This window comes from Parasteatoda tepidariorum, chromosome 5 (genome assembly GCF_043381705.1).
Source record: "Parasteatoda tepidariorum isolate YZ-2023 chromosome 5, CAS_Ptep_4.0, whole genome shotgun sequence".
Taxonomy (NCBI): Eukaryota; Metazoa; Arthropoda; class Arachnida; order Araneae; family Theridiidae; genus Parasteatoda; species Parasteatoda tepidariorum.
Window position 1 is genome coordinate 19,474,791 of NC_092208.1, and position 23,089 is coordinate 19,497,879.

Sequence of the window (23,089 nt, forward strand, 5' to 3'; positions counted from 1 at the left end):
AATAATTTATCAATTGTTTTTCAGCCGCAAAAAAAAGCGTATCATAAACATTATCTACAATGTCTCCTTAACCATAAATATTAAAACTTCATTTTTACTCATTTTGTCTCGCCTGTTTGAGGCATTATTTATTTCTTACTATATCAGAGAGTACTTTTTTAGTATGCACACTCGCCCGAAACTGGTACATAGCGCATTTATAAGCGAAGAAAACAATAATATGGAAATTGATTCCTCGCTTTTTTTATTTTATTTTTTTTATCTTTCTTTACAAAAAGCAGTAAAACTACAACCATTGTAAACAATAATCGTGAGCAGCTTACACCCGCGAGCTGCTCTTCAAATATACATTTACATGAAAACAATACACCGATTTGCCGCATACTCACGAATCTCGCCAAACACTCGCTAAACTGAAGACCGATGCTCCCAACTTATCGCTTCTTGCGGCGAGATCTTGGCGTGGATCTCTTGGCGCAATGTGACAACCCTACCTTTGTGAGAGAAACGATCGACCGGCCAGTACCGTTCGAGTCCTGCCAGGAACGTAACGGGACTATCCGCAGTGCATGCGCTGATCCGCATCTTTGGAACTTATCCGCCTGTGGAAAAAAGGGGGTTAGTTTGCACCCCCTTGTTGTCCTAATCCATGTTGTGATTCAGTTTGAATCCGAAGCATTTTATTAGCTCTCCTATTTAGGGATACCTATGTAAAAATACTGCTCCGCATGGAATAATAAATTATCCACGCTCTGATCAATTCCATCTTTTAGATTAAAAGATATATTGTTTTCCAGAAATACATTTTGCTTCATCGTGATGGATTTAAGTGAAAAGTCGGTGAACTTTTGCAAATATGGATATTTTTGTTTACATTCTCTTTCTACTTCGGATTTTAAATCAAACGGAGTAAAATAAAGCGTTCGAAAATAAAAGATTTTTAGGAAATTTTAAAACTCGTTTTAAAATTGTATCCTTTTTCCTGGGGTGGGAATATTATTATTGCTGTTGATACAAAGGATACAGTTTCTAAAACTTATATTTCCTTCCAAAGATAGAAACTGATATTTCTAAATCTCGACATAATTAATGTGCTATTTTGTTTAGATGTTTTTAAAGTGGGAATTGTGAACTTTTGTGGACAGTGTTTACTTTGTGAAACACTTCTATTAATGCACATTCAGCTTCATGCAGATTAAATAGTCTTGGAATTTTATAAACAAGGAGTGATACGAAAGATTTTTTGTGGATTTTTGACATTATATCTTTGTGAATATGAAATATTTTTGCCAAAAACAAAGAGACAGAATGAATCTATTATCTGTGGTTAGGATAACATTATTCTGCACTTTCATTGCCTTGGAGCTTAGCTACTCCTTCGGCAGAGCAGAAGGTAAGAACTATAAATCTTTTTTTTTGTTCAGCACTATTTTTTTAATCAAAAAAATTTGAACGTTGTGTTTTTATGAATATTTCTTACATATCTATACCTATATACTTGAATTTCTTTAACAAAACAAAGAGCAAATATCCGCGTGAATGGTATATTTTCAAATCTTTAATTAAAAAAAGGGAATACTGATTTTTTTAAAAAGAAAATAAAATTCCATTTTAGAGCTGAGTTGCCAGAAATTTTAATTCGTTCAACCTTTACAGTACTAATTTCAAAATATTGCTTTAATGTTTAAGACGGGGTAACGCTGACCCCATAGTTATCTATAATGTTAAAGCGTAAGAAGTGATCTAAAGATAAATTATTATTTCTGGCAATGATCATTTATTAAAAACAACAAAACACATTTTTTATATTTCAAAAATTTAAATTAGCTCAAAATATTATATAGTTTTTCAGGATATTAAAAATGTATTGTAACTGCCTTCAGTTCTATTGCTCGTTTTTATAGTAACCAATTCCTAAAATAACAGGTTAATTTATCATAAATTTTTTATGTTTGATGCAGTTTGAGTAAATTTGGTCCCCCTTTCTGAATGAGGACACATATCTTGTTTTTTTTTCCAAGATTTTTTTTTCGTTATCAGATTCGATGTTAACAAGCAAATCAAAATGTACAAAATTTAGTAAATGAACATAATTATGAAAGGAAATTTTGCGAGAGATTTTCAATAAAATCTTTTTAGTATACATTTCCTATAGCGCAAAACATTCCAAGAAATATGCAGATATAGTTAAATCAAACTTGCTTTAGAAATTCATAGGTGCTCTCTTCAAAAATACTAGAGATTTCAGAAAATCATAATTTTTACAATTCTTAAATTAGTTTTGACATAATTTGCAGAGCTAATTTTTAAGATAATACTCTAAAGTATGCCTTGAAAAATAAATTTGGGCCGTCTTCAACTACAATATTACATTTTAATGGCAAAACAAGTTAACTTAAAACTATAATAAAATTACATAGTCTTGTCTGCGCATACGCGAGTACTTTATTGGTTAAAATACTACATAAAACCTACTTTTTACGGTTTTGAAAATTGAGGAAGATTTTCGAAAATTTCAATGAAAATAATATAAGTATGATCATGATGATAAGTATGATATATATATATATATATATATATATATTAGTATTTGTGTCAAATTTCTAATTGTGGATTATAAAATATGTTTAAAAAAAGACTGCATTTTGAGTGGAAGTTTTATCCCTACAATTTCACTTTGATTTCTGTAAGAATTTTTTCAAATATTTTGCAGAATATCTATTATTTTAACTTAATGATAACATTTATGTAAATTAAAATGCTTTAAAAAAATGTAGGTCAATTATACTGTCAAATTTGTTTTTTTTTTTTACTTTTTTGGTTGAGTTAAAAAATGCTACTTAAACGCCTGCGATGAAATTACGAATGTTTAAGGGACATAATTTATTTTGGTAAAGTTTATATCTTCATTAGCGAACAACGAGATATTTAGAAAAATTTAATAAAAGGAAAAATAAGAGGAAAAGAAGAAAAACCAATCAGATTAAATTTCCATAACATTCCAAAAAACATAAAAAAATAATAAAAAAGTACTATATAAAACTGAGTGGTAAGGATTTGCCGGAAATTTTGGTTTTCGCATTATAGATTTAATTACAACACATTAGTGTTAAAAAAAGACATCAAACTCAACAAAATAAATGGCTTTTATGCATGGCACAAAAGTGTCATTATAAAGTTACCAAATGATACCGCATTTATCAAATTTCAAAACGATGTTTTACAGTTAATTTTACCGAAATCATTACTGAAGTGCTTTGATAAAAATTGTCGAATTTTTTAGCATTCCCATAGAGTCTGAAGCACGGTAAATTTTACCATATACAGGTAGTTTTAAACACATTTTTTTCGCTGTGTAGAAAAAGCAAGAAAAGTACAATGTGAAGAAATTATTTTGATAAATGTATTACTAACATTATTATGAGTAATGTATTTGCGGAAGAAGTAACTGAGAAAGTGTTTCTCTCTGCATCTATTAAATTATCAAATTATCCTTCACAGCAAGGAATAAAGAAAACTAAAACTATGATAATAGTATTTATTGGTATTAAGTAGCTCATAACTACTCGTGTAATATTTAATCATATTGCAATCTATCTTCTAGCAGCATTGATTAACATCCATTGAGCTAAAGAATATTTTGCCTAACTTCGTTTTGCTGAACCTTATTTCCCCGAGTTGTATGTGTTTTCTCTGCAGTACAAACAAAAGGTTAAGGGAAACTAGTGCACACAGGGAAAGCGTCGATACAGAGTCGGTTTGGGCTTAAGGGCAATTCGAATCCATTCGCAGATACTCTCCAAATGCTAACTTTATTAAACGATGCAAATAACGAAGTAGTCACAGCAGTTGATAAATGAATTAGTTAAAATAGATGAACTACATCTTGCAATTTAATTAGATGTTTTGTTAAAAATTTTATTCAATTTAACAGGCAAAATATTTTATTTATTGCTCTCACAACATAATTCTGACAAGAGACAATATTTTATGTCTCTTTGTTTTAGTTTGCTTTACTCGGTTCACTAAATAGTTTCCAGTAAATTGAAAGTGTTTTATGAAGTTTATAATTTGAATGTGTTAGTGTCCTATATTTACCATAAATAATTAAAACTAAGTACGTCTGCGTTTTATTATTTTTTAAAAATTATTTAGAAAATGTTTAACTTCACCTTATTTTCTTGATAATAATCTTGGACGTATTTTATCAGCATTTTCAAGCTATTCTAAAATTTGAATAAATTAACATAATCACGAGTATTAAATAGTACATTATAATTCTTATAATTCAGTGATTAATTTAATCGTAACTTCAAACAAATATTTTAAGACTTTTAGTATTGATCAAAATTTTGAAAAACTCTCTCAGATTCGATACTTAAATAATGACAAAAAATATTATTTCTTTATTAATACGTAGCTAAGAAAAAATAAACGCATAAATGCAGTAAAAATAAGTTTTAAAAACTTTATCTTCTTTTCAGAAAGAAATATTTCAATCATTTTGGAACACATCTGCGTTTTCAACATTTTTGCACACATTATAAGATACATTTACAGCGTTTATTTGATCCACGTTATTATGCACAAAACTGGAAGGCATGAACAAATAGAATTTGCAAAGCTTAAACAACTCCACTTTATTTATTTATTTATTATTGTATGTTTCGCTATGTCGATACGTTATTAGAATAAGCAAAACGCGATATAGAAGTACATTTCATAAATACCATACCTCATGATGCTACAGCTCAAGTCAAACTCATGACAAGTAAAATTTATCACAATCGAAAAATTTTCTTCGCCTGATATTTATCCTTTTAGGAAAGATAGTTGACCAAATAATATGGTACCTGTGAGAGGTTGTTGAGACAGAGAGAGCTGTGAGAGAGTAGTAAATATGGTTCCTATTAAAATAGTCTCAATTTCCTTAATGACAGTAGTAACTATTTCAGAAAAAGATTAATCGTCTTTTACGTCAATAATAGTATTGATAATTCTTATAGTTTTCCTAAGAGAATAAGTCTATTTTTTTCTATAGCTATACTTTTTAGTTGATTATTTTTTTCCAATTATTGCTAGTTTCAAATTATTTAGTCTTATGGAAATACTTTTTAAACTCATAACAATAAACAAAACTTATCTGCTGTTTTATAAACTTTGAGAAAAACTAATCAGGAATGTAGACCTCATATGCTATTCACATTTATCATCGAATGCTTTTGACATGACGAACAATTAAAAATTAATTACTAAATATCTGAAAAAAACTAATTTTTTGATTGAATGAACCTGTAATTTAGCAAATATCACTGATTTGGCAAATATCTCTCTATTAAATATTATAAAGAAAAAAAACAGACTCGTCTACAGTTTATTAGCAATGACTTATTCTGAACAAGAAAAAAACATTTCTTTCTAAACTTTTTTGTTAAAAAAACCAAATGGAATTTTTAAATAATCTTTTCGGATGTTGGGTCCCAATGTCCCCCTTTTTGCAAGCGAGAACAAACTGTTTTAGAAATATAAGAGAAGCACACAGATGGACAAATAAACAAGTTTATAGTTTTTGTTATAGAAATATATCTTAAACATAAACTAGTATTGCAAGTCTATTTAATATGTATATACCTAGAACAAATATTATAAGGTTAAACAATGTGCCCATTCAAAAAATTACAATTTATTATGTTTATTTATTCAATACGTTTTAATACTGCTTAGCTTAAATTATGAAATTTATTACTAAATAAATACTATTCATCCATTTTATAAGATTTTGAATCAACTGAATCGAATAACAATGTATTTTAGAAGAACTCAAAAAATCTGCGATGAAAATGAGTGATAAAATATGTCTTATGCTGAAAAATTTTTTCACAATAGATTGTATTGTGAATTAAAAGAATATTGTAAAGTTATAACAATGATATAAACATTAACAACCTACTGTAGTTAAAATGTATGAAATTAAAAAGGAAACTATTAAGCGGCTATATTAATCCCCCTGTCTTTTTATTATATATCTTCCAAATGTATGCTTATCAAATTCCATTAACTTTATTTACTGTAACATCATTTATTAAGAAAATAAAAATAAAAACATTCTTGAATATAGTTCAAAAGGAAAGCAGCAGTTGAATTCTCTTTTTGAGAAAATATTATTTCTTTTCTTATCTAAATAGATATTACTTTTTTAAATCACAGTTTGAATAAACATTTTATATGATTAAAGGTATATAATATTTAAAAAAGTAATAAAATATATTTATTCAATATAGGTTTATGCTATTTATTTTCTTTTAAAAGCCTTAAATCCTTNTTTTCTTATCTAAATAGATGTTACATTTTTAAATCACAGTTTGAATAGACATTTTATATGATTAAAGGTATATAATATTTAAAAAAGTAATAAAATATATTTATTCAATAAGGTTTATGCTATTTATTTTCTTTTCAAAGCCTTAAATCCTTTTATGATATGATACTGAATATTTCAGAATATATTTCATTTAACTTAAATTAGAAATTTATTTTAAAGACATCTGGAATGATCAGATTTTAAGTATATTTAAAAGAGCATTTTCAGATCGTTAATAATAAAGTTCAGCTCAAAGGAATTGTCTTATATTTCAGCAAGAATATATGAATATTTCAGTTATGTTTACTTGCAAATGAATTTTATTCTCAGATTTTTTTCGCATCTTTTAATTTAAAATTTAAAATTATTTATTTTCATATTTTCTATAGATATTTTAATTGAATTTCGTTTAAATACAAATAAATTCTTTCTTAGTATTATGCACAATAAATTAAACATGAAAGACTTTTGCTNAATGCTGTGGAATGTTCTTAAAGAAATTTTTAAGCACTAGCTAGCATGGAGAAAAAATTCTATTTAAATTGCAGTGCTGTATAGCAATAAAATATTTGTTTGTTAAAAAAATATTGATAAAGCCAAAATAAACGGTATTTGAACCATTCATTCACTAATTGTTTCCTTCAAATGATAACAGTCTACCAATAATTCAGGTTTCCAAAATCATAGTTCTTATTGTCACATGTTTAGTTAAAAAAAAGCGAAACCGAAAACTTAATTTAGCCGAATAAGTACTTTTCACGCCATGCTGTAATGGTCTTAGGTATCATGATAAAATTGTTAAATTTTGCCATATTTACGAAATTTTATAACATATTATAAAACCAGGTTTTGTAAGTAAATTTTCTAAAATCATTACCAAAGTGCTTCGGTAAAATCTACTGTGCTTTTTGGTTGTCCGAAGAAGCCAAAAGCACTGTTAATTTTACCATATTTTGTTAACTTCGACCAAGCTTTTTCTTAGTGGGAAATTTCTTATACTTATATATTTCCAGTGTTGTCAAATGGTTTCAGTTAGTTCTGATCACAAAACACTTAAAATTATTTTTTTTTTCATTTTTCAAACGTAAAATTAATTAAATTCGTTTCATATCATTAAATTTATAAAAGAAATCCGTAAATAAATACATTAATAAATCAGCATTACAATTGATGCTGCAACTTAAATTTTGTTAGAACAGTGAGTTCCAAACAGCAATTTCAGCAGCTGGTTCTGATTTGGAATAACAGAAACAACGTCTTTGATTTTACTTTGCACTTAAAATTACAAAGCTCTACAATACTTCAAATCCATATTTGTTAATGGATTTTTCTTTTATTTAGTAAAATGCATAATTAGTTTTTTTTTATAACCTTTCGGAGCTCACGTATACGGATCAGCAAGTCACATTTAAGGCCGTAATCCAATCTGCCTTCCAAATCCAGTTTTCCCTTAATATGAAATAATAAAAAAATAGTTCCTTTATTGGGAAATATTTTTCCCAATTAGACAGCTTACGGATCTCCATATTGTTAAAAAAACACCTGAATGAAAAAAAAATCAATCTGGTAAAAATGTTTTGCATTCTGAGTTGGAAAAATGTATGCAAAATCAAAATTTTTGAAATTGCTTCCCTATTTTTACCCGATTTTTTCACTATAGTGTAAATATTTTTTCCTAAATAACCTAATATTAAAAAAAATCAACCACTTTTGAAATGTAACAGTTATGCTACTTCAGATAATGGTGTTTAAATTAAATGCTCAATATGATAGTCGATATTCTAATTTTAACTTCATATCATAGCTTTTTAATTTCTGAAATCTAACCAACTGCACACAATTCAAATAATGGTATTTAATTTAAACCTTCAATATGATAGTTGAATTTCTGATTTTAACTTCATATTATAGGTTTTAAATTGTATGAATCTAATCAGCTAAACACAAAAAGTTATAGTTTCCAAATTCAGTTTGACATTCAACACATTTAACTTAAATAGTTAGTAATGATTTTAAAAAATTATTTCCAAATTTAATTATTGCTGTTTTTTATTAGCAGAATAGAAAAATCTCTATCAAATTTATTTCATTTGTTAATAGAAAAAGATTAAAACGCAGTATTATTTTTATGAATATTTTAGTGTGATTAATAGTTATTTAACATTTGAAATAACTTAAATACATTTGTTACTGCACTGATTTCCTAATAACAACTTATCAACAGAATATTGTAGAAAATAACACCGCAATTTTAATATTTTTCTTTACAAATATTTAAAGTAAACAAATAAACTAATTTACATGGACCATTTTTACTTAATTTATTTTAATAAACGGCTTACTTAATCTCGTTACTTTGTAATTAAATAGACCGTTCATTGTCTCATGTTCATTGTATTACTTGTCTCTTTTATTGTTGGCATTTTTTTTCTTGAGTTGAAAATTATTTCTCATATTTATTGCATATCAATTCATGTCCTCCAGTTACGTATTGTCATTAATTTTAGTATAGAAGGAAAAAAAATAATCTGGAACAAATAATGAATTTCATTAAGAGTTTAGGAAATTTAATATTAATTTGCATGAAATATTTAGAAAGAACATTCTAATTTTTTTATTAATTAAAAAGTAGAATGTTTATTTATATTCTTATGATAACTTGACTTAAATTATATTAATAATCTTGTAGTCGAACTGTAATAATAAGGAATATCTAGGTTAAGTAGCCATATTTGAGCGATGGCCGGCCAATTAAAATGTGGCCAGTTTATATAAGCATAGGATATTTGTAAATATATTGCAACTGATACAGTTTCGTATTATGGAATTTAACTTGTTAATCAATTTTTACAAAGCGTTGCTTTTCCTGTCAAAACAATTATGTAAAATTTTAATTTATGTTTTATTTAAAGTTCAAATATTTCTTGTGAATTAGCTATTTTGTTGTTTTAAAAGCGTGGGATATATTTTTTCCCATCCAGTTGGACCTTTAAGGCACAGATATAGTTCAATCTTTGTTTCTGCGTAAAAAAGAAAAGGCATATAATGACGGGATAAAGTTATATATTGGATGTATTTCTTCGACCTTAGGAGACATGGCCACACAAAATCAATAAGTGATGGCTATATTTTTTAATGCGTCTGGACATATAAGGAATCACAAGATAATTTTAAAAAATTAAAATCTGATGAAAAAAAGAAAGAAAATATATTGTAGTAAATTAGTATTCACTACACACAGAATATTGTCAAATAAATAAATATAGTTACGAAATTTTTGATTTCGTTTATGATTTTTGTTTGCTTTTGCTTCGAAATTTTACGATTGAAGCTAATTGAAATAAATCAGTAGCTTTTTAATTATAATATTGAAGCCACTTTTTAAAACATTTTAGTATGCACAGAAGCATATTACATTCTGATTCTATAGACTAATATATTATCCGACAATATATAAGACTAATATATAAGTCTCTGAACCAGCGGTTAACAAATGATGTTCCGTGGAACGCTTACAGGGGATTGAAGAACTCAAATTCTCTTTCAACCAACAATGATTTTTGAAATATGTCATTATATTTATTCCCAAACAATAAAACCATCATTTTTTTCAGATTTTGATTATATTTGGGAAATTATTTAAGTAGAGTTACTATAAAAAAATAATTAGTACAATTTTTAAAGATAAAATATGTTCTTTCCAACAACAATATTTTGCATACATTCGGAAAAGGCTGTAGATTTGTAAAAAGCTTCATTATTATTTCTCAATAAACTTTTCAAGCTAGCGAAAAATTATCTAATTCTTGAATATAGAATTATATTCCTCTGTCAGTCTTAACACTTATAGCAGCTCTTTTCCAAAACTCTAATTCAGCGTACTTTATTCGGACTCATACCAAAAACAAATTTATAATTAGTCCTGGCCTGCAACTTCAACTGAATAATTTAAACCTTATAATTTCAAGTCGATTATAGATGAAACGATGAATTGATAAATTTAATTCTTTACAATAAAAATAATCAAACTAATTAAAAAAATTTTATTAGTATATTCAGAGCTACTAATTTTATTTATTTATTTGGGATTCCGGCCAAAAGATTCTTCATCATTTATGGTTCCGTAGCAGTAAAAATACAGGAACCACTGCTCTAAATTGCTGTAAAGATCCCTACAAATTATCCTGTTCTACAAAATTAGAATTCGATGAATATCATCTGCCATTTGGGTAAAAAAATACAAAACCGTAGCCAATAATAATGACTGGAAAAGATGAGTAAGGTGCATGCAATGGTTACATAAAACATGTACATACCTCAAGGGACTTTGCCAAAAGTGTTATTTGTTTCTTTAAAGTGATGAAATAAATCTATACATTACATTTAGTTTATTAGATCCTTTGTACTTATTTTCTATGACAAAATTATTTTCTTACAACAATGTGTTTTTCATGGGTAGCTGTATAAAATGGGCCATTCAAATGTTATTAATTCCCCTTTAATTTACTGTATTGGATGGCTAACTTACCTCGACACTAAGAAGAGATGGCCACTTTTAATATTTTTTTATTTTATTTTCTATAAATCATTATTTTTTGCTCCAAATAAGTTTAGTGCTTGTATGAGAATTCAAAATATGCCTAACCGTTTTTTTTTGTATTTCAATTCTTAGTACATTTATTTTGATTTGAAGAAAACTATGGCCATCTGTACTAGTTTTACCCTGGGTGTATTTACATGCGTAAAATTCTATTTCAAGTTTTATTTTAAAACTTAAGTTTGTATTAGAGCAAAATTTCTTAGACTGAATATAAAGATTTTTTCGCAAAATATTTGTAAAAATACAAATAAAACTAAAACAAAGCAACATATTTATTCTTAATTTCTTATAATAATTACTATACTTAAGAAGAGAAAATTATGGCACTATTTTGTTTTCTTTTCAACAATGATCTTAATATCTTAATGTGTTAGTAGCCATAAGTATTTGCTAAAAACTATTTTATTTCTTAAAGAAATATTTACTGGATTTCTTCATACCATTCATAATTTAGAATTCTTAGAAAAATATTCTTAACTAATTTTATTTGTAATTGAAATTACTGAAATGAACTTGATTTATCTTTGTGTATTCATTCTTTCGCAGTAATTTACTCAGTAATTTTTATGATTCAAAGACTAGTATAAAACCAAAGTACTCTGCTTTTATTGACATACTTAGAAATTATATTCTGAAACATTATTTAATTTAGTGACAGTTTCTAGAAGATAATTTTAAAAAAAAAACATTCTATGAATATTCTTTTTAAATAATAATAAATAATATTTTTATTATTTAATGTCAAATTATTTTTTTGAACGTTATAAATTCAATGAATGCAATTACTGATTTATCTTTGTGTATTCATTCTTTCGCAGTAATTTACTCAGTAATTTTTATGATTCAAAGACTAGTATAAAACCAAAGTACTCTGCTTTTATTGACATACTTAGAAATTATATTCTGAAACATTATTTAATTTAGTGACAGTTTCTAGAAGATAAACATTCTATGAATATTCTTTTTAAATAATAATAAATAATATTTTTATTATTTAATGTCAAAGTATTTTTTTGAGTGTTTTAAATTCAATGAATGCAATTACTGAATAAGAAAAAGTAATACAACAACCTCCCTTTTATGATAATAAACTGCACTAAATATACAACAATGATATTGCCTTTTGATATTAAATTATAAAACTATTTGAATATTTCGAAGGTCATTACAACTATGTTCTTCTCATTTACTTTATTTTATAATAACAAACTGCAATAAAAGAGCAGCAATAATTATTGTTCCTTTGATATTAAATTATGAAACTATTTGAATATTTCGAATGCAATTACGACTCACCTATGTTCTTATCATTTTTTTTCCTTTTATAATAAAACTACAATAAGAAAACAACAGTAGTTATTGCTTTTGATATTAAATTATTAAACTATATGAATGTTTCGAATGCATTTACGACTTCTCAATTACTTTCCTTTTATAATAGCAAATTACAATAAAAGAACAACAGAAGTTACTGCTTTTGATATTGAATTATAAAACTATTTGAATATTTCGAATGATTTCGAATGCAATTATGACTCACCTATGTTCTTGCCATGAAGGAGAATAAACGGATTGGAATGGACCGTGTCGACGAAAATGGTGTTCACTCTTCATAGACCAATGCTTCTCTTAATTGCTCACTAATTACGGAAACAATTTTCCCGTCTCCTAATTTAAATTTGAACCATGGACGATGAAACTGGTGTTTCAAGGTAATGAGATGCGCATGCATTAAAAAATTGATGATTGGAGGCAGAAGAACTACGTTTGGAAACTTTATTACTATGGTACAGACATGAACCTATGTCTGTACCATTTCTTATCTGAATAACAATGATTATCCATTTAGTGACTAATAATAGGTAGTATTAAAGACATGAAGTACAGCTGTTTCAAAAGCATGGATACAATGGATCTTTTCAAACATTTATATAAAAAGTTTAAGAGAAACATTAAAATTGTCAAAATAAATATCGCAAAACCTTTTTTTTTTCTTTATTTGCATTTATCAAGAGAAAGCTGATGTGGTTTTTAACATGCCATAGGAAGAAAAAAATTCTAGAAAAATTACCATACTGTCTGGTAATGACATTTCTGATTAAAAAAATTTTTTATTCTAGCTTCACCATTTATTTAGCAATTTTTCAGTTCATATGGTAACGGCGTAACTAAAATTCTGGTTTCAAAATTATATTTCTTATTGTTACACATTTACTTTACAATACAAAACTGAAAAATAAATTTAATCACATAAATAATTTGTATGCCGTGCTCTAATGTATCATGATGAAATTACCAAGTTTTATCACAATAATCAATTTTAATGCATATAATAAAATCACATTTTATTATTAATTTTGTCAAAGCAATTCCAAAGCGCTTAGGGAAAATTATCAAATGCTCCAAAGAATAACAGGGAGTACACAGGGAAAAAATGTTGGAAAAATTACCACACTGTATGACAGTGACATTTCTGCTTTTTTGTTTTAAAAAAAACATAATTCTGCACAATAAAACCAAAATGCACAAAATTAAACCATTCATTTCATTAATTTTTCGTTCGTATTGTAACGGTTTTTTTGGAATATTCGGTTTTCAAAATTATAGGTCTTATTACTAATAATTTAGTAAAAAATACTAAACTTAAAATTGAATTTAATCAAATAAATATTTTCTTGAGCGATGTTCTAAGGTATTATGATAAAGTTACCAAACTTTACCACATTTACCAAAGTTTATTGCACATTATTAAACCATATTTTATTCTTAATTTTATCAAAATTATTATCAAACAGCTTTGGTAAAAATGATTGAAACTTTTGGTGCTCTCATAGAGCCGGAACCACTGTAAATTTTATTATATTCAGGTAGTTTAGACCTGTTGTTTCTAAGTGTACAAAAAATAACTACTATTACTATCTATTTACATTCTAATAAATATACATTGCATGTTTAAACTACATATAATTATTGTACATAGTAACACAATTTATTAGATTCATGCAACACATGTTGTAGTGTTTTTTATAAAATTGAAACTATTTACCACATTTTTTATTAAACCTTTTAAGATGAACAAGAGTTTGATGTTAAATAAGGATCGTAAATGATTCTTAGCTGAAACTATGTTCTTCCTTTACTATATCACTGAAATTTAATAAATAGTTTCAGCTCTAATGAAATTCAGAAGATACCTGAAAATAGATTATTCATGCGAAGAATGATGAATGTTCCAAATCATGATTGATTTAAATTATGAATGCAAGTGACTTATGTATATTTGTTTCATACAAACAATAGATTGTGATGATATTAATCAAATTTAGCAAACATGTGAGCTGATTTAAAGGATAACGAAAATTTTGTATGCATTATTGTAGATTCGAAATTTTGAACTGAATACTAAATAGTTTTGGTTTCTCTGATATTCCTCAGAAAATCTACATTAAGTTTTGTTATTTATTTTTCATTTTCATTTGTACACAACTTCAGACAACAACACTGTAGTCTGAAAAATTATATGTCTCTGTGAGAAAAGTGGACAAAAAATAACTTTCACCTGCCTATCATATTTTTAATAACTGTTTTAATAATTCTTTTCAAAACTTTGAAATCTTCATTTGCAAGGCGGTATTGGAGGAAATATCAGATAAGTATATAAATATTTTTTGTATGAAAGTCTTAAATATAAATAAATTTTTAGTGCATAAACTAAAAGTCATATATCAGGTATGCACAATATATTCTCCAGCACAAAAGTAATTACTAAGAAAAATCAATAATTTCATGTTTACAAACAGTTGGAATAAATCCCTTTTGCTCTACGCAAAAACTCAAAACTAAAATTAATTTTCTGCGTGTTTTTTATTCTTGATCAAAATGCTGTAAAAACCATACCTCTTCGATTTATTTTTCCTTGGAGTACGTAGAAAATAATGAGTTGAAAACGGGCATGGTAAAAGTTCCATTTATCAATCGAAAAATGTTTACTTCTTTTTTTATTTTCGTATTCTATCCGTCTCTATGGGGATGTATATGTATATATTTTTTTTCAATAGTTTTTCTTTATTTCATAGCAGCTGCTTTTATGAAAACTGTTTTCCTAGCGACCATCTTCTAAACCAAAATTACTTTTTACTGAATGCCTCTGAAAGCATGCATCACCAAGAGACGTTTCTTATATGGGTACTCTAATGTAATTGAAAGATTTAAATGAATTTCTGTCAAAAGAAATAAAACTTTCGAAGTTAATTTTAACATTCTATATCAGTTACGTTTGATTGACAATGTCACCCTTTTCATCCCCTGATAACTTGAAGACGAAACAGATTCATAAGATCAGCATACTTTCGCAATTCAGATGAAAGAAAAATAGTGGTAGTAATCACTCGGACCTCCGCATCGCACTCCCTAACTGCCCGATTTTGCGAGAACTTTTCCTGCCGTGACCTGATCAGATATATACAATGTAGATTCCGATCATTAACGTAGAAAGTGCGGAAGGATTAGACATCAGGTCATGGCTGGGGGAATTCAACGCTTAACCAGCACGAGGTAGAAAAAGACTTAACCCACCATACCGGTTGATCAGTTTTTCTCTATAGCAAAATCGCGGTATTTTAATTTGATTTGATGTTCATTATATTTTCTACCTTTTTAATATCATTTTTTTTTCGATTCATGATTCGCTCATTCAGATACCTTTATTGTTGAAATATGCAAGTATATCGATAAATATTCATTTATTTAATATTTATTTATTTTTAATTTCAGTAGGAAACATTACAGTAAAATTTTTGAAAACTCTGTTCTTGATATTATTTTTATTATTTACATAGCTTGATAGCATGCAGATTTAAGAACATTTTCTAAGACCTCAAGTTTCAAGTGTGACAATCGAGAATAGTATAACACTTTTTGTATTTATACACGCGTAGTTCAAAGAAATGTTCAAAAATTTAAATTTATTTTCTTTATAGCTACACTTCTTATATTCGCAGATACAAAAGCATTGTTAGCTTTATTGAATTTACTTACAATATTAGCTATTATTTATTTATTTCACAATAACACTTACTTAAATTTGATAAATTTATTAAAAAAAGGGTTACTTTTAAATCTCAATTTTCCTTAAAAGAATTAGTTTAAAACGATACTCTTGCTTTCAACGAAACTTCTTTTGTTTTGAGTACATTATACATTTTATACATTTTTTGATACGTTCATCAGTTCTGATTATCTCAAATCAGCAATCAGTGTTTTTTTTTCTTGCAAAATGACATTTTTAGCATATATATTTTGCATAACTGTACAAGCTGAAAAAATTATATGTAACACAAGGTCACGTATATATAAGGACAAACTTCTTGGGAAATTAAGGTGCATCATCGGAATTTAAATTTCAAAGCAACCAAATTCCTCAAAAGTCGTCATACTCCTCTAGGGGTGCTTATTAAGAACTTTTTCTTTATGTGATTCGAAATAGGTTATGTTAGGAAAGCTGCCACAAGGCGCGTACGGTGACATTCATTTCCGGGCATGGGGTCCTATGCAATTTTAATCCTGATTAAAAGTGTCTTAACTTCCCTAGATGCTAGTCGTGCCACTTAAGTGACTCTCTATTACATATAATAATTTTTAACCCTCACACACAAATAGAACAGTGCATAATTTATCACAAAATAGACGAAATATGCCATTTAATGGGATCTGTCGCTTTAAGAGTAAAACTACATTTGGATTTTAAATCTCCTCATACGAAATAGGCAAGACCTAGTATTTGCGAAGAATCTACAAACAATTTGTTCCTCAGTGTGATATGTAACTAAATTTTTGAAATCAAATCAATTAAAATTTTAATAAATATTTAAAAAATTTAAATGCATTTAAAAAATCGAAAATCAATAACAAAATTATTTTGTTTCACTTTTTTTTTATATCATTTATTATTTTTCTAAATTTATTTCCCTAATGCAATATTAAAAACCCATCCTTTCAGAGAAAAACAAATGATGATGATTTCAACGATTAATTTCTTTTGCATAATAACTTACCACTTGGCGTGACTGTTTAACCGCACAACTACCCTCACATCGTTAGCAGCGAGCATTTGCTCGGACGTTGAAACGTAACACAGACAAATTCTCTCCATTGCTCAGCAATTAGTGCATCCAGCGACATAAGGGACTTTCGTGACTACGCTCCAATAAGGCTAATTTACCTGAACTCTCTCTCCTTTTGTTTGCTTTTTCGCAAACTTAGCATTACTGTCGTGGAACATGTATTTCTTTTGTGTTTTAGAACGCCAGAAGGGATTTGTTTAAAATGGTTGCTCAGACAAATTTTAGGATTTTATTTATTTTGTTTTCTTCAAAGATAAATATATTAACCCTGAATGTAACTGAATCTTAATTATTTTAGAATAACAGCTAAGAGAAGGATTCTCTGCAATAGTATAGCTACAATGCCGTATAACAGGAATACATTTTAGATAAGTAATATTATTTGTTTTAAGTTTTGTGTATAGTTAATCAATATTTCAGTTGCAAGATGGACGCATCAGCAAGGTTTTAAATTCAATCGAATTTGCGTTAATGAAACAGAAATGATCTGTTTTATAGTTAGGAGGATATGAAAATAAAATTAAGCTTATTTATTTTAGAATAACCGCTAAGAGGAGAATCATTTAAGAATAACATAGTTTAATGATATATGCAGTGTGACCAAAATTCATTTTCGAAAAGTAATTTTGCTTGTCTTATATTATTTGCCGAGTTAATTGCTATTTCACTTGTAAGGTGGATATATCATTATGGTTTTTGATTCAATATTATTATTATAATTATGAAATTCATTCAAATTTAAATTAAATTAGCAGTGATCTGTATTGTCAATATGAAGATAAAATTTCTACAGATATTTGCAAATCGTAGTTAATTTAGAATAACAGTTTGGAAGATAATTTAGAATAATATATTATTCTGACATACGCAGTGTGACCAAAATTCATTTTAGAAAGATAATTTCAATTACTTTGCTTTTTGTTTTGTGCCTAGCTAATTTTTATTTCGCTTGTAGGGAGAACGCATCATTCTGGATTTAGATTCAATAAAATTTGAGTCAGTAAATTAGCAAGTGATCTATACTATAAGTGACAAGGCATAAAGATAAAATGTCTACAAATATATATATTTATCTTAATTATTTTAGAATAACCATTCGGAGAATAATTTAGAATGTATTTTTAATTATTTATTTTTGTTTTTTATTTTCTATTTTCTGCTTGATACGTTTAATTTTGCTATTTTACTTAATATGTTCTATTTTAGATTCAAAAATTTTTTAAGTACTCCTCACCCTCTTGCATTGATATATTTTGCTTTGCCTATATTAATACAATATTGGAAAGCATCCTTTTTTGCGCTTATAATCAGGGGATCTGATAACGATATTATATCTTTTGATGATTTTATTTTCTAAACTTTTTAATATTTAATTGTTTTGAAATAATATTCNACTGTAACGTTTACTGTTAGAAACACATATACAATACAGATAATGTTGTTTCATCCTAATAACTATCCTAAATCATTATAATAAAATGTGTTATTAAATAAAATATGTTTATACTTGCTGTTGAATTGTAATGATTGTACTATGGGTTAACCAGCGTATTTATGTTCAAAATCGTGTATACTATCTATCAGAATTAAAGCATTCTGTAAGGAAAAAAATCTTTTTTTTAATGAAAACTATCATTTTTCACTAAGTTTAAAATGCAATATAATTGAAACAGGAAAATAACCTACTTGTTTTAAAAATTGTTTCATAAAAAAAAGAATCCATTTCTTTTGAAGAAAAACTTCATTTTTAACAGACAATTAGAAATTTAAATTTAGAAAATATTCGAATATCTGTCTGCAAATATAATCTGATATTGTTGCTTAAAGTTTCATTATACATGTCACTATTGCTTAGACAAGCTAGTTGTAATATCTTCGAGTTTCACAGCATGAATTTCCATTATTTTGTTTTGTATAAAGATAGCGTGGGTTATGAAATGACGAAGAATGAAACTTTATCATTAAGATATCTCACTAGGAGCCGTTTATTATTGCGTAGACACATCATATCAATATTTTCTATTCATTTGGTTAAGAAAAGTATTTTTTTTGGGGGGGGGAAGGGTGATAAATTTAGTTGGGTCTTATGACCTGAAACCGCATTTAATATGTAGTTACGATGGTATATTGTTTTGAGTTGGTTATTTATCAACAAATTTATATTAACGTCAGCGAATATTATCCAAAGTACTTTCTTTTTCTGTTCAGGAATTTACACGCAGTTTCTGCTGATATTCTTATAAACATAACAATTTCTTCTTCTCTTTTGTTTAGGAATTTGAAATTTGCTCAAAAGATATGCAATTAAATTTCGTTTCCGTAGCTAATTTGCTGAGAATTTTTTCAGAAGTACATTAATATAAAAAGATGATTTATTTATGATTATATTGATAAAACTATTAGAGTTTAATTTGAATATTAATTTCTATATTTTAAGAATAAAATATTTTAAACCAAAAAGTAAATTAATTCAAATTAATTTTAATTAAACATTTTCAAATCAAATTGATGCTACGAAATCTAAAAGTTAATGCGATGTTCTTTTTGCAAAAAGCTTCAGACTTGTTTATAAATTATATCTTAATTTAATTCGATTAACTCAATTAGTACAGTGAATCTCAAACTGTTATGACAATAATTGGGTGCTTGTAAATCTAGCGTTATAAGAATATAGATTCAAGCTCTCTTCTTTGTTTTTAAGGTTATTAAGTAGAAGAAAAATTATTTCCAAACAATATTCGAATTTTAACCTATCTAAAATTGTTAAAAATATATTATATGTTATGTTAAGGTTTCCTACAAATATATTATATAGGAAACAAAACTCTTTTTGATTACAAAATGGCTGTTCAAAAGAAAATAATATTTTGAAGCGAAACAGTATTTTTCTTGTCTACAGATTGTTATTAAAGAGGGCACAAAATATTGATAATTGCAATAATATTGATAATGAAATATTGATAATGAAACTTCAATTTAATTTCCCATTGACGATTCAGTTTAACAATATGTGATTACGATTAGTAGTAACAATTAAAAAACTGCTTTTGGCAATTTCATATTGAACGTAAAGCAAATGTATCATATTCATGTGAAAACTGCTCTGCATCTTAAACAATTTCAAAGTTTGTCGTTTTAAATTATAAATATTTCAATGTTCATTCAGTAAAATTTTAAATGGTATATTTTTACTCGTGATATTCCAATTTGAATATATAAAATAGATATTTTCTCTTTCATCTTAAGAAAACTTTTTACTATAAAATGTTTACTTTAAAATTTCGAATTAATTTCGAATAAACTTTTAATTTCAATAATCATATAAATTTTAAAAAAATTGCTTTTTTTTAATCTTTTTAACTTTATTTCTTATTTTAGAGAGTTCATTATGTATTTTTTTCAGTTTTAATGAAATTAATAAAAGTATTCTTGTGACTACTAATTTCCTCACCAGACATATTTGTAGCTGGCATTCTATCAATTCCCCTTGCTTCTTTCCTAAAAATGCTAATAATTATTCAAATAATTCTATTTGTAGTACCAAATTTTTCATAGTGACAGATATCATTAATCCTTACTGTTTTCCAAGAGATAAATATTTTCTAAATATCTTAAAATATGATTTATGTAATACTTCGCTTAATCTAGGATTTTCTTATGTATCTCAGTGCCCTAGATAGCCTGTATTGTATAAGCTACGAGCTTTTTTAGTTTTTTTTCTTTTTTTTATTTTAAAAAATGATCTTAAAGATACTGTTAACAAGATAGAAATATAGATAAGCGTTAAATAATTTTTATTCTTTTTAAATATCTAGAAGAAACTAATAGCAGCATAAAAATATAAATGAATGCTAATATTTTTCGCAATATAATTTTTTTAAGGTTACTTAAATAGCTACGGTGTAAAGATGAAGAAATATTTAATTCATCATTTTCATTTTAATTCCTATTAGCAATATATAATAAAAAAGTTTTATTATGGCTTGGGAAGATCCTGTTTTGGTACATATTAAATGTTCAATATTTATTCCCCATGCAATTTAAAATTTTTTCATTGACAAAAATTTTAAATGGAGGTATGCACAGTTTTAAGTTTTTACCTCTTAAAATCTTGCGTTTAATTTTTAAAAAATTTGCGTTTTTATTTGTTTTTCTTCTTATAATTTCTAAAAAATTAACTTGGGAATCGACAATTCATTACACACAATAATATTTCTCGAATAATTTATAAAAAATATATCAACGCGTTTGGAAAAAAATTGAAAATCAAATTATTTTTTTTGATTTTTTTAATTTAGCATTTAAATATAATATTTTTACCAGCAATCAATTTTTCAGGCAATTAAGCAAAGGAAATATACATAAATTCTCTAAATAAGACATGCATTAAGTTATAAACAAGTAATAATATAAATTTACTCAAAAAAAATATAAATATAATTAAAAGAAAATTAAATAAAATTGTGTGTTTACAAAGCAGCACTTCATCAGGGGACACACTGTCTGTAAACACACAGGAGCCTTTCTGTTGTTAGTGGCAAAGCCAAAACTAACAGTGCCCCGAGGCCCCTAATGAAAATTCAAGCATAAAGAATAATAATAATAATAATTACCACATTATATAAATATCTACCATAATTACATTCATGAAAAACTTTGTAATAAAATCACCTTAACTGAAACAAATATACAAAACATTTAAAAGACATCAAAAAAAAACCCGCCCCCAAAGCGCATAAAAACAGTTACAGTTAGTAAAAGTGAAGAAGAATTTCCTTATAAATTCCAAATCAGCTCAAAATTTATATTGTGATGACACCTAGATAAGAAAACAAATAAAAGAGCAATATAATCCAAATGCCGCCATCTATCTAAAAAATCCCAACAATTTTGAAAAAGAAAACATATTCCCAATAAATTTTGTAAATGAAAACAAATTCCAAAAATTTCACCGTCTAGGCCTGCTTTATTTATTTCAATTAAGATTTGAATTTATGTTTGGATGCATTAAGTTATCTAACTTTAAAATAGTAAAAATAACGGAAGAAACGGCAAATAGTTTTTAAACTACTGTAACGTTTACTGTATTTGAGATAGACATTGAATTAAAAGGATTTTAATTTTGCTAAAAATAAACATTTTTAAGTAACAAAAATCCATTTAAATCTAATTAGAAATAAATAATGTAAACTATACAGCTAAACATATAAAGGGTTTGGATTTATTTATACAAATATATTTTTTGACTTACCAGCATGTGCGGGTAGTTAAACATTTATAAATAAACGAGTACATTAAATAACCTCGTTTAATTTATAAAATTAAAAAAAACGAAGAATCCTTTTTTGCAAACTCATATGTTGAAAGCAGCAGTTTTAAAATATAAGCTAAAGACAGATAATCTTTTAGCGTTTTCTAATTATTTCAATTTTAAATTTACTTGTGAATGACATTTTATATTCTAAATTTGTTCAAACACTTATAAACTAAACTGCTTAAATTATTATACTTATAAGACCTTACTAGAATGCATCGAATAAAAAATATAAATGCAAGAAAAAAATACTGTAATATGCAATAAAAAAGTTAATTCACATTAATTTAAAAAAAAAAAAAAAATTACAAATTAATTTAATACGTGGGGAAACAAATCAGCTAACATTATCGCACTGTAGAGTAAATGGCATTTACGGCAAAAAATAAGTTTTTATATATTTCTGGTTAATAAAACCTAAATATATGGTCTTTAAGACATCCATTTTTTAATTCTTCAGTTCGGAAATTCTGGGTGTCAAAATTATAGTTTATATTAACACACAAATGTAATAAAAAAAATGCAAAACTGAAAAGTCAATTTAGCCGAATTAATTGCTTTTTGCCGTTCTTTAAGGCATCATGATAAAATTTCGAATTTTTACCACATTTATAAAGTCTTATCAGTTGTCATAAAACCATAATTTATTCTTAACTTCATCAAATTCATAACCAAAGAACCTGGGTAAAATT

General features: G+C 26.4%; 1 protein-coding gene across 3 annotated transcripts in view; it reads left to right on the top strand.

Moving 5' to 3' along the window:
- The first annotated feature begins 453 nt into the window (after positions 1-453).
- LOC107436606 (lachesin) overlaps positions 454-23,089 on the top strand; it is a 356,602-nt gene continuing 333,966 nt past the window's right edge. For 2 of the 3 annotated variants that reach the window (XM_071181171.1, XM_043048543.2), the window contains exon 1: positions 493-1,393. In XM_071181171.1, coding sequence (XP_071037272.1) covers positions 1,276-1,393 — 118 coding nt within the window. In that variant the 5' untranslated portion in view covers positions 493-1,275. Of the gene's footprint in view, positions 1,394-23,089 lie in introns of all 3 variants that reach the window. The other variant, XM_043048546.2, reaches the window with a different exon arrangement.